The 12,241-nt window shown below is 33.4% G+C and overlaps 1 protein-coding gene across 1 annotated transcript; it reads left to right on the top strand.

The window, feature by feature from the left end:
• Positions 1-4,163: 4,163 nt before the first annotated feature.
• On the top strand, positions 4,164-10,969 carry LOC149576561 (Sulfite exporter TauE/SafE family protein). Its single transcript, XM_089817838.1, has 12 exons — positions 4,164-4,768; positions 4,969-5,128; positions 8,645-8,845; positions 8,951-9,012; positions 9,116-9,149; positions 9,251-9,309; positions 9,467-9,553; positions 9,662-9,712; positions 9,797-10,048; positions 10,143-10,236; positions 10,335-10,475; positions 10,607-10,969. The coding sequence occupies exons 1-12, from the start codon at positions 4,568-4,570 to the stop codon at positions 10,687-10,689; spliced, it is 1,425 nt and encodes a 474-aa protein (XP_089673964.1). The 5' UTR covers positions 4,164-4,567; the 3' UTR covers positions 10,690-10,969.
• Positions 10,970-12,241: the final 1,272 nt, after the last annotated feature.

Below are 12,241 nucleotides of genomic sequence, written 5' to 3'. Positions count from 1 at the left end.
TTCTAAATTGCCATCTTCAAATAGAGTCATCGATAATCAATCTTTAAAATAGAGTCGCCAACCTTCATTCCAAGGAAGGTACCTTCTCAACCATGTTACTAATTATTGTTCGCTTGGTCTTGGATGATACCAATATTTTGCCTATTTCTTCTTGGAATAGCAACTATTCTTTCAACAACTATAATGTTTTGACCAATAGGAGCTCTTCGCAAGATTTCCCCTAATTCCTCTTCTTCTTCTAGAACTCAATTCACCTGATGGTATTGTTGACCACTTCGTCTATACTTACAGGCTAGCATGTTCAAATCTAAAATAATATCTTCATGTGTGTCTTGGAAGCCAAGTTTTGGTTGGAGAACTGGAAAAATGTTCTCATGTGGTAGCACCATTGTGCTTCATCATAGGTTATTGTCAATCTTTCCTCGTTTAGTCTCCCCAGTAGAGTTGCCAAAAATATGTTGGTAAATAGATTTTTCACTGCAGAAATGAGCCAATAGAGTGTATGTGGCAAACCGTTCACAATAGTTGGATAGGCCCTTGATATCCGACCTTCCTCTATGTTTAGAGGGGCAACTCCCTCGTAAGATAATTTTTTTGATTTTTCAATAAAGATGAATAGAACATAGAAAATTAAAAAAAAACCATTGATAACAAATGCACCACATGACTTCGATGTTTCTATAAAATCAATGTAAATAGTTAATGAAAATAATCAAGAACTACGCTTGAGAGCTATCACTCACGATATTGATTCAATCAGTCATGAGCATTTGCACAATACCATAAAAACATCCATTGTAAAGAAAAAATCAAAATTTCAACATTTCAGATATGTAGAAAGAGAGAACACAAAATGTACTTTCTTTATTTCCTAGCACCAAGAACATAAGAAATGACCAATTACAAGAACAACAATTGTACATACTTTCCAAAAATTGCCTTGTTATCAAAACATAAGTGTTCCATCTCCCAATCCAAAAAGTCCCTTAATACATTGAAATTTAATAATTTATAGCCATTCTAGCTTAACTAACTTTTTGGGTTCGTAACCACTCAAAAAGATAGAGTTTGGAATTTGGCACGCATTTGAAAACTGACTCTAACTCTAACTCATATCAATAAAAATTCTAGACACTAACTCCGGTTACAATAAGTGACATAAGTCACTTTTCACTATAAGGTAATTAAAAATCTACTTCAGAGAAGAGACCACAATGCTGATTTCACTATAAGGCAATTAAAAATCTACTTTAAAGAAGAGACCACAATGTTGATTTCACTGAGGTAGCCTTCTATCTACTTCTTCTTTCCTCATACTTTTATAGTCATCCCACTATAAAATCTCTATCCATACCACAGAGTATAACCATGCACCAAAATATGTGTGCCTTCAAATTTAGCCTATGAGCAATTCCTTCAATGAAGTGATGAACATTTGAAGCATAGTGGTCCATTATGTATCATTGGTTAGGGAAAAGTGTCAATGTCCAATTGCACTCAATCATTATTTCTGGAAGCTTATGTACTTGTAGCATTTTCTCAAATTGTTGGCATGCCACATATGAATCACCTATTCATTATGCATTGTGTGAATCTATCAGTTGGTATATTGAACTTTCATCAGGCATTTCGTAACATAGTTGGATGTCATTTTTTCCAGAATGTCATTTCATTGTGAATTATGAATCTCAGGGATCAAGCTTGGTATTCGTGAAAACCATTGAACAATGATCATTCTAGCACCTCACAGGCAATTCTGCATTACATCTACAAGTAAGGCACTTCAAACCTTGCACTAGGTGTATTATCAAACAGTTTGTGTGCCTGCCAATGTTATCATTTTAAAACTTTATACCTGTGATTTTATTGACTTGAAAACAACTAATTAAACAGTTCACATGCCTTTTCTATGGTTCCATGAAATGCCATAGTTGGAAAAGTGAAGGAAGATCCTTCCATGTGGGTTAAATATTCTTCCTTGGCTAGGAGTTAACGTGCCTTGTCACGAGTTGGAGATTCAGCTTTACATCTGCCACCTGCAATTTCTTGAGGACATAATATCAAAGAGTTCATGTGCTCTATAATTTAGCTTTAGATTAGACGTCACCGATGGAGAAAGAAGGGGCAATTTGTCAAACAAGTCATGCACCCTGTCTATGGTTCTATGTCAGGTTTAAATTTCTTCTATCTTCGCTTGCAGGCTCTCACCTTTGAATACACACAGAAGATTAAGTCATTTCCTCACCATTCATACTTCTAATCGGTATCAACACTTGGCAAGTAGTTGGTTGTTCCCTACATGCCCTTGGGAAACTTAGAAAGTAACCGCCATCATTTCCCTTTTTGAAATGTTTGTTGCCGACCAATGTTTTAATTCTTCATGTCAAATTCCATTCGATCAATGCCATGACCAAATAGGGGAGCCATGATTTCCTACTAGCTGGCAAATGAGGGAATATAACCAATTGGACATACTATCAATAGTCTTTTGTCGTGGCTCATCTCTCTGACGTTCCCAGCAACTCACACATGAAACAACCTCTTCCCAAGACATTTAGTCAAACAGTTTACACCCTATCTATGCTCAGCACTTTGTTTTCATATCCGAGCATTTTTTCAAATGGTTCACTTCTCTTCAAATTGTATGTGTATAATAGAATAGATACTCAAATCCACTACATGAGCATGTGGGATATTGGCACTTGGATTGAAGGAGGTCGGCTTTAAAATTTCCTGTTCACCGTTGCCCAAAGAATCATTTGGCACTTCCCTACAAATAAAACCAAGCTTCAAGATTATATTTGTGAATTTTATTTCCAGGTGGCGATTGTTTTAAAGTTGGAGTTTGGGTTAGGATTAGGTTAAAAAGTTGGAGTATGTAGTGAGAGAGTATTTTAGTACATAGAGAGAGAAGGATGAGTACATGGAGAGAGAAAGTGTTGTGTGAGAGAAGGCAACCCAAACCCGTACTTCTCTCTAGAAGTTAAAGTACATAGAGAGAGATAGTACAGGGAGAGAAAATGTTTGAGGGAGAGAAAGCAATCCAAACTCAAACCCGAACCCGAACTTCTCTCTAGAAGTTAACGTATGAGGAGAGAAAATATTTTAATAGTTGAAATTAATCTCTCTTTCTCCCCGTCTTCTCGAAATTAACTTTATTAACTCTCTCATAAAAAAATTATCCGGGCAACAATAATTTAATAGACATAAAATATTTATATAACTTTATCGATGTTTTTTAAGGGCAACTATATTAACGTAAAGAAATTAAATTATATCATAAAAATTTAAAATGTATATACATTTCATTTGCTTGTTCGTGTCATAAAAATAAAAATAAGATAACTGTGAGACATTACATGTAATTAATATTTCTAGAATGGAGGCAAATTAATAGTAGAAAAAGAGCACAAGAAATATTTTGAATTTTTGAAAAGAAAAATTAAAAACCACTAGCAAAAATAAGAGGAACCAATGAGAAAAAATAAATAGTCTTTGAAAAATAAATATAATATTTCTACAATAGAGGCAAACTAATAGTACAAAATAAAGACATTGTTAACATAAAATACCATGTGATCCCCACATAAAATCTTTAAAACAAAAAAAAAATCCTTCCTTAATACCAAACTTTTCCACCAACTTCTATTTATTATTCTTTAATACTTAAATAAATTTATACAACACTATAGAATTGTAATTCATATTTTATAATACCTAACCAAAATAACAGTAATTTTGACCAATACTAATTTGACATCATTTATGACTCTATTGAATATTTTAGAATGCATAAGAACAAAAGTACTAATTTGGAGTGATATACAATGATAAAAATGTAAAACCCTATATTTTAAGCATTATAACAAGGGTGTCTGCTGCTTTGATAGACACAAGGTCACATAATACCACACCTTGTTACCAATTTTAGAACTAAAAACAGGTGTTAATTTAAAACCTTACATTTAAATAGAATAAACTCACCAACTAAATCACTAATTTTCTTTTTATTATAGTAATTAATTAAAGGTCATCAAACAAAGTTGACCCAGCATTACAACCCCAGTGCTTTATGCCAGCTGTACCACTAGAACTCAGCAATTCCAGCTCAGCAATGACTCTTCCCCAAAGTTATAAATATAAATAAGAATACCCATTTTATCATTAACATGTGCAGAGGTTAAATGCTTCACAGAATCTATCCTGGCCGCCATTAAAAAACAATTTTAGGTTTTGTAAATTGCATCGGAAAACGGTCTGATTTCAGAGGACGCCGGGAGAGGAGAAAATAATTCGTGCTCAAATCACAATCGAACTGTCCCAATCCATTCTCCGACCACATATTCCCTTCACTTATCTGACCAATGTACGATTTCTGGCCGTCCTCCTCTTTTAGTTTCAAGAGACGTTTGATTTCTGTATTCCTTCTCCAAGATTTTCTGTATTTATCATTTTCCGGCCAACTTCAACCCGGCTTCTTCTTACGCGGTCCTCATTGATCACCAGTTCTCGGAGGGACCGGCCTTATTTATTTGCCCTATTTGCTCTTCTCCGAGCAGAATCGGAAATGGAGTATTTTTCTGTAAGATTTGTTATATTTGTTGCGATTATTGGCGGAGTCCACGGGATTCAACATTTGCGAGGAACGAGAGGGAACGTGACGGACTGGGGAGGATTCGAAATGGCAAAATTTGTGGAGGATGCGTTTGAAGGCAGATCCGCATCCGCTCTGCTAGGGCTGCCTTTGCAGACTGCGAAAGTGTGGCCTGTAAGTATTCTTTCTTTCTTTAGTTCATTTTCCCTTTTTCAGTGAAAATTGTTATTTACTCTGCCTTCTTTGCTTGTTTCAGTGAATTGCTTTTTTTTTTGGTTTTTTGTTTTGCTTGTCTCTGTGAATTTTTTTAATTTATTTTCTCCTTTGCTTGTTTCAGTAAATTGTTTTATTTAGTCTCGTTATTTTGATTTCAGGCCTTGGAATTCAGCTGGAGGATTGTTGTGGCGACCATTATTGGATTCGTAGGGTCGGCTTGCGGAACTGTTGGCGGAGTCGGAGGCGGTGGTATATTTGTTCCTATGCTCAATCTTATCGTTGGATTTGACACTAAATCTGCCGCGGCTTTATCTAAATGTAAGCCTCACAAACTCTGGCTCTTTGATTTATTCTTAGTAGAAATTTTACAGATCCATCCATGGCTGAGCTTTAAATAAGTTTTTGACTGTATGAAATCTTTGGATTTAATTCTATGCTACTGCAAGTGCAACACTTGTGTAAATATCTCTCTCAAATTTGGCAGCTGGTGCTGCAGAACAAATCTTGGAGTTATTTGCGGTAAAACGCTCCAGAGTTTGAATGAAGCTAACTAAAGAGATATCACTTTACATTAAAGCTCTTAATGTTTTTTTAAGGTGGATTTAATTGCTAGATAAGTTTGGCCTTAAATGTCAAGCAAGTTTGCACTCAATTACAAGTAAATGTTACCTCTTTTTCAGGCTTTTAAAGATCAAACCTGTTTGCCTACCACTAAAACCATGGACCATTTTAAAAAAATATCAGTGTTTCTTCAAGTTCTTAGAATTCTAATACCAGTATTTTCCTAAATCAACTCAGTGTTTCAGTTTTCCACCACCTCTTTTCCTTAGCATGATCTAAAAAATTATATAATTAATTAGAAAGCAATCTTTTAAATATCTATATAATTGAGTCTGAAATAAATCGTTCAACTTTCAAACATTTACACAACTTGTAGAAAATTTATGTCTATTATTTTTAAGTTATCTTTTCAATATGAATCATTCAATGTGATCCAAGGCAGAAATTTTAAAACCAAGATTTTTCTAAAATATTAAAGGAAAAATATGGAATAGATTCAGGACCGTAGATCGTTTTTTACAAGTCTTAGGACTGTAGAATAAGTTTTAGTACGCTTATTTTTAATAGACCTATGGGAATAATAGACCTATTGGAACAAGTGCATGCCAAATCTCTACAAAAAGCTTAGGCGTAGCGCACTCCATGGCAGGTACCGTGTTGTGATGTGAATATCAGGATTTAACTGTGTGATTTTTGAGTCAAACTCGATGACCCATGTTTCATGAGTAGTGATTCAACACGAATCCATCTCTCATGAGAATAAATGGAACACTTAGCACTCATTGGATCTAGGTACCGTGTTGCTAATTAGAAAGTGCCAGTTAGCCTGTCAAGCGCTGCACCGCCAAAACTGAAAATGGTTACGATCTGCGTCTACTGTTAGCTGTCAGGTACTGAAACGCGCATAGTAATTCTAAACTATTACTGAATCTGTTACGGGACACATTCACGTGGATCTGTAGGTTTGCCAACTCTTCCATTGTAAACACAAGTTCTGTAAAAGCCACCGTTGGAGGTAACGGAATTTTCATTAGTTTCCGTCCAAATAAGGACTACATGCCGGTTCTGTATTGTGTGGAGGTCCCACATCAACAATCCCCGCGTAAACAACCACACGTGTTGCTAATAGACTTACAAATTTAACCATATCACCATGTTTCATTCAAAATTTCGAAGTAGTATTTCCTTATAAATTATAGTTATCTGGGAGGATACGGTTCACTAGTGGTCAACTTCAAGCATATAGAGTTCCTAATTCATACTGATTTCCTAGAGGTGGTCTAAAGATAGCATTTTAAAAGGTTCATCTAAACTCTTATGTTCACTCTTAAGTATATGTGATTGCCCACACCTATTAACATTTTTTAAGCAATCATTCAAACATGAGCAACAACTCACTCTTTTAATATTAATTTTTTTTATAGACAAGTTAAGTTTTAATAAATTATAATATAATTATAAAGATTACTAAATTGAAATATTGATAATGATATAATTTTATAAAAAATAATTAATTTAATAAGACAATTGATTTCAATAATTGCTCTAATAATTTTATATAAATTGACTTTAATATTTGATTATAAGTAATTTTTTAATAGATAGAATGCAATATTTTTGACATAATGATATTATGTTATAATTAAATTTTAATATATATTTTTTAATTGTTTAATATATAGATATGTTAAATATGTTTAACTATCAATCTTAAAAATTATTTACTTAAAAAATATTTTATTTTAATTTAAAATTGATTTTATAATAAATTATTTGCTATGTTATATATGTATGATTTTTTATTACTTAAATATAAGTTTGGTAACTATATATATCTATCTTGCCTTATTTTATGGACTTCAGAATTGTTTTTATCTTAGTTTTAAATATTTATAAGTAACTTTCCAAAGTTTAGTTTTCATACAATAAAGACATAAAATTCTTTGATATCATTAGACAAAGCTTCCAATAATGAAGTACAATAAGTATAATGTTTATTAATAGCATTAATTTTAAGAATGATTCTAATAATTGTAATTACATTGACTTTAACAATCAATATTTAACATATAATATCACACTTTTATAATATATTAATATAATTTTTAAATTAAAATATTTTAATATAAATATAAATTGTAGTAAATAATAATAAAATATCATATTATCTTTTAGAATTTTTTTTGGATCTTATGGAAGAAATTAAAATGGTTTTAAATAAGTACTATAAATAGACATTAAGATTTCACAATTTTTTTTAACTCCTTGTTACTATAATTAAAAATTTTAATTTATTTTTTAAAAATAATTTTAAAATAGAAAAGTAGTGAATTAAGAAAAAAAAGCAAAATCAATGTCAGAATATAATTTGCTTTCATGAATCTCCCATTGTTGATGAACTCGTATATTACAAGAACCTTTTACACTGCTGGCGGCTGCTTGTTTTATCTATGACATTTGTAATTATCGTGGTCAGTCACTGCTCTTTGTTGTTCACACTCATGGACAGTTGTTTATGTGCAATTAGTATTTATTGAAGGGCATTGCTTCTTAGATCCGCCAAAAGATTGATGCTTCTTTTAAAAACTATTCTGCAGTTGTATATCTATCATTAATGGTCAAGTATATACTGTACACGAATCTATTTTATCAATTAAACGTATTTTACTAGTGCAATTTTAGATAAATTATTTTAAACAAATGAAAATTTAAAATATATATTCATTGAATCAACTCATTTTTATTAACAATTATAAATGGCTAAACATTTATCATGGATAATGCACCAAAAAATATTTAACCGTAGGGGATGCTTTTTAGTGTTTGAACAATTTTATAAGCAGATGGACATTACGCTACAAGAAATGGTTTTTAACCATAGGGAGATGAAGGTGACCCTGTTTTCAGAGTTACAAAAATCATTTTTGCTTGTGGCTTAGCAGGAAACATCAAAACATGCATTATCCTCCTGAACTGCTTGATTGCTATTTCTTTTCAAGACTAATGCAATGCTATAGCCAAGTCAATTCAATGGACACCTTTATTACTTCTTCCGAGTTATAGGCATTGCCAGACATTGATGGTAGTTTTTATTATTTTATAAGGGAATTGTTTTATCTAGAATTACGTTTCTTATGCACTGTATTCAAGCAATATTTTCTCCACTGTATTCCGCCAAATTTTTCTATGGTTTTTGGGCTGAATATCACTGTCATATTGATTCAAGCTATATTTTGCCAAGATTTTGAAGCTCGTTGTTTATTATTGTTGTAGGTATGATTATGGGCGCCTCAGCTTCCTCTGTATGGTATAATTTGAGAGTTAGGCATCCTACAAGGCACGTGCCAATTATCGATTATGATCTTGCGCTTCTGTTCCAACCCATGCTAATGTTGGGCATTACAATTGGAGTGACTTTGAGTGTTATATTCCCCTATTGGCTAATCACAGTTCTCATCATTATTCTTTTTCTAGGTAATGTCACCTAAAAATGTTTTCAATGTTTATCTCAAATGGTTGGAAATGCTTCATTGGGCATATATGAGTTATTTCCTTAACAATTTTTGGACCTTCCAACAGGTACATCTTCCAGATCATTTTACAAGGGAATAGAAATGTGGAAACAAGAAACGAAGAAAAAGGTATCTTTCATCATATGCTTTGATTGATTCCCGTGATCACCATGTCGCATTGTTTGCCCTCTGTCGAAACGTTTTGCCGATTCTGTCTCATGTTTTTGTGCAGGAGGAGGAATCATCCATGTTGACTGCAGAAGGAGGTGTTCATATCTATGATACTATAAACATTTCAATTTTTACAAGTTAAATTCAATTTTAATGATATTAGATGATTGCACACTGAAGCTGTTTATTATCTCAGTTCCTTTAGGTGCAGATTATGAAGCTCTTGTATCTGACCAAGAAGAAAGCGGCACACTTGTAAGCCTCACAAAGCGCCAGTTTTCTTTTCAATGCCTGAAAAATGCTTAACTTGGGGCTGTTAGTAGTTCATTTTCGTATAACTTTTCCTGAGATACAACCTGATGATGCACACACACGAAATACTAATCCATAAACAGCTACTTATTATATCCAGGCAACAATACGTTTCAACATCAGATGGGCCGGATTTTCAATGCTTATGCTTGTATGGATTTTATTTACAGCTCTACAAATCATCAAGGTTAGAAGGCTTTTTGATTTTGTATAGCTGTACAGGGTAGATAAAAAAAATTGAGAATTGGAGCACTCATTTTGTATTTTAATTTAATCATTCCTATCCTTTGTGCAGAACAATACTGTTGTTTGTGGTTGGAAGTATTGGGTACTGAGTGTTTTACAGGTTAGTATTTATCTAGAACTAAACAACTTATCTCTGATAAAATGGGGTACAGAATTTCAGGAGACTAAACTGATTGTGTTACAGGTTCCAGTAGCATTTGGACTTTGCTTATATGAAGCAATAGTATTGTTCAAGAAAAGTAAGCACAAGAGAGAATGTGGGGATACGGATGATGTATGTGAGGCTGTATGTGAGGCTTCAGTTGAGTGGAGCCCAATCCAACTATTTTTTTGCGCATTTTGTGGTATTCTTGGTGGCATGGTGGGGGGTTTGCTTGGTTCTGGTGGTGGGTTTATATTAGGACCTCTACTTCTTGAACTTGGCGTAATTCCTCAGGTAAATGAAAGAAGCATTCTCCACTTTTCTTCGGTTTCTTAATACGGTTATCTATCAATTCATCTATGGCACATGTAAATGTGATAATATGCAGGTAGCAAGTGCCACTGCAACCTTTGTGATGATGTTTTCTTCCTCACTTTCTGTGATAGAATTCTATTTTCTTCACAGGTTTCCAATTGGTTACGGTATGCATAGATCTTATTCATTTTAAATAACCTCTTTGAATTTACTTGTTTTCCTTGAAAAAGTTTACTGATATACTGATTCGTCCACATCTTTTCAGCAATGTATCTTATAGGTATTTCTGTTTTGGCCGGATTCTGGGGCCAATGTATGGTGAGGAAGCTAGTGACATTACTGGGAAGAGCTTCACTCATTGTCTTCATCCTTTCTGGAGTAATTTTTGCCAGTGCATTAACTATGGGTAAGAAAATTGATACCATATTTACAGTCCATTAATATTTGCTATAAAAATTTTAGGCAGATTTATTCCACAAAGTACCAGTTTGTATTCAATTAATGTAATTACGTATAATTATTATTATTTCATTGCAGGTGTCGTTGGAATAGAAACAACGATTGCCATGATCAAAGAACACGAGTATTTGGGTTTCCTCAATCTGTGCGAAGAATCCTAACGAACAAATTCTGCGGGTCCTGGATTAATTGATTTAACCAATTACCTGCCAATTTAAGAACTGATTCAAATTATGCCAATACCTCGTTGGCATTCACTTTCTTGTTGTAATGTCGGTCAATTATTTCTTGAGTTTTTCTTTTAAATCATATTTGAAAGGTGATGATCAATCTCTTGTTGATCCAGTGATGTATATGAACAGTGTAATTTATGTAAAATATATGGCAGTAGGGTGATCAATCTCTCGTTGATCGAAAATTTTAATCCCCACTTTTGGAAAATCTAAAGTCAGTAAGACATGTTTATCCTAATATATCCTCTATTAGACCTATGTACTTGCCTCGTCATGGAGGAACACTGTTTTTTGTCTTATCTAATCCACTGAAAGATGGAGGGCAGAGAATCCGCAGCATTGGAGCTAGAAATTTTGTCCTGTTTTACTCAGCAACTTTTTAAGTCAGAGTCTGGGTCACTGTAGCATGTAATAGGTCTAGTCCATTCCCCTGTTTCAATTTGTTTATCCTTACGCAGGAATAGCTGTCTTTTGGCATGTGCATCCTCCTACGCACGGGTACAGACAGAAACTCTGCCTGATTTCTGACAACCCAGCTAGGACCCTTTATTTGTAGGAGAATAATCCATATATTTAATGTTTGAAAATGAAGAGGCATGGGGAAGACACGAAAAGGTGAGACGAGATGCATATGGATTGGCCCAATAATGTTGCCTAGGACGAATATTCAGATGCACGAGGACTTGAACGGATGCTTCCTCACGATGTTTTTTATTTTTTGATATTCCATACAAGTAGTCGTAAATATGAAAAAGTAATGAAATAGATGGATCACTATTCATCAAACATGGGCCAATGAGTCTTGATAGCAATATTATAATTTGACTTGTGGAAAATATTTTCTATTTATCAATTGATTGAGCTTAAGGACTTTTCTAATGAATGGTTGATAAGGTACAACACTTAGTGAAGGTTTTGCAAATGAGGCTGCAAGCAAAGTGAGTTTAATCAAGGAGGAAACTCCATAGTTAAGCGGGTTCAAGCTGGGATGGGTGTTCTTTTGGGAAGTCTTAATGCTTTAGCTGGGATGGGTGTTCTTTTGGGAAGTCTTAATGCTTTATCTCTGTGAACATCACCAAGATCCAATGAGTGTAAGGTGTTCCATATATTCTCATGAAAAATGGATTTGTGTGAATCACTACTCATGAAACATGGTCAATGAGTTTGACTCAAAAACTACATATTTAAATCTTGATAACAATAGCATAATTTGACTTGCATTACTATTGAAACTAACTTTTGGTTGATAATCACACAAATTGAAATAAGAGGGCATTGCATAGTTTGCACATCTATTTTTTGAAGTTGTTTGAGAAACCCAACTAAGTACCAACTTTTCTAGGAATCATTTCATGTCTTTTGTACATGATAATCATCATAAATGCTTTACTTGGAATAGGTGGGTCCATTATCTCAAAATTATGCTATTCCTAAAATTGTAACCACATGATTCATTTTTAATGTGGACAAACAAAGATAT

This window comes from Cupressus sempervirens, chromosome 1, assembly GCF_028749045.1.
Source record: "Cupressus sempervirens isolate cs-2001-9-10 chromosome 1, ASM2874904v1, whole genome shotgun sequence".
NCBI lineage: Eukaryota > Viridiplantae > Streptophyta > Pinopsida > Cupressales > Cupressaceae > Cupressus > Cupressus sempervirens.
The sequence above is the reverse complement of the archived record's forward strand: the minus strand, read 5'-3'. Positions and strand labels throughout refer to the sequence as shown.

Bases quoted from the DNA above. Each gene is read 5' to 3' on its own strand.
- LOC149576561 (XM_089817838.1), top strand. From the start codon at position 4,568: ATGGAGTATTTTTCTGTAAGATTTGTTATATTTGTTGCGATTATTGGC. The intron at 10,049-10,142 runs GTAAATGAAAGA...GATAATATGCAG, and splicing joins AACTTGGCGTAATTCCTCAG to GTAGCAAGTGCCACTGCAAC. The intron at 10,237-10,334 runs GTATGCATAGAT...ACATCTTTTCAG, and splicing joins CAGGTTTCCAATTGGTTACG to CAATGTATCTTATAGGTATT.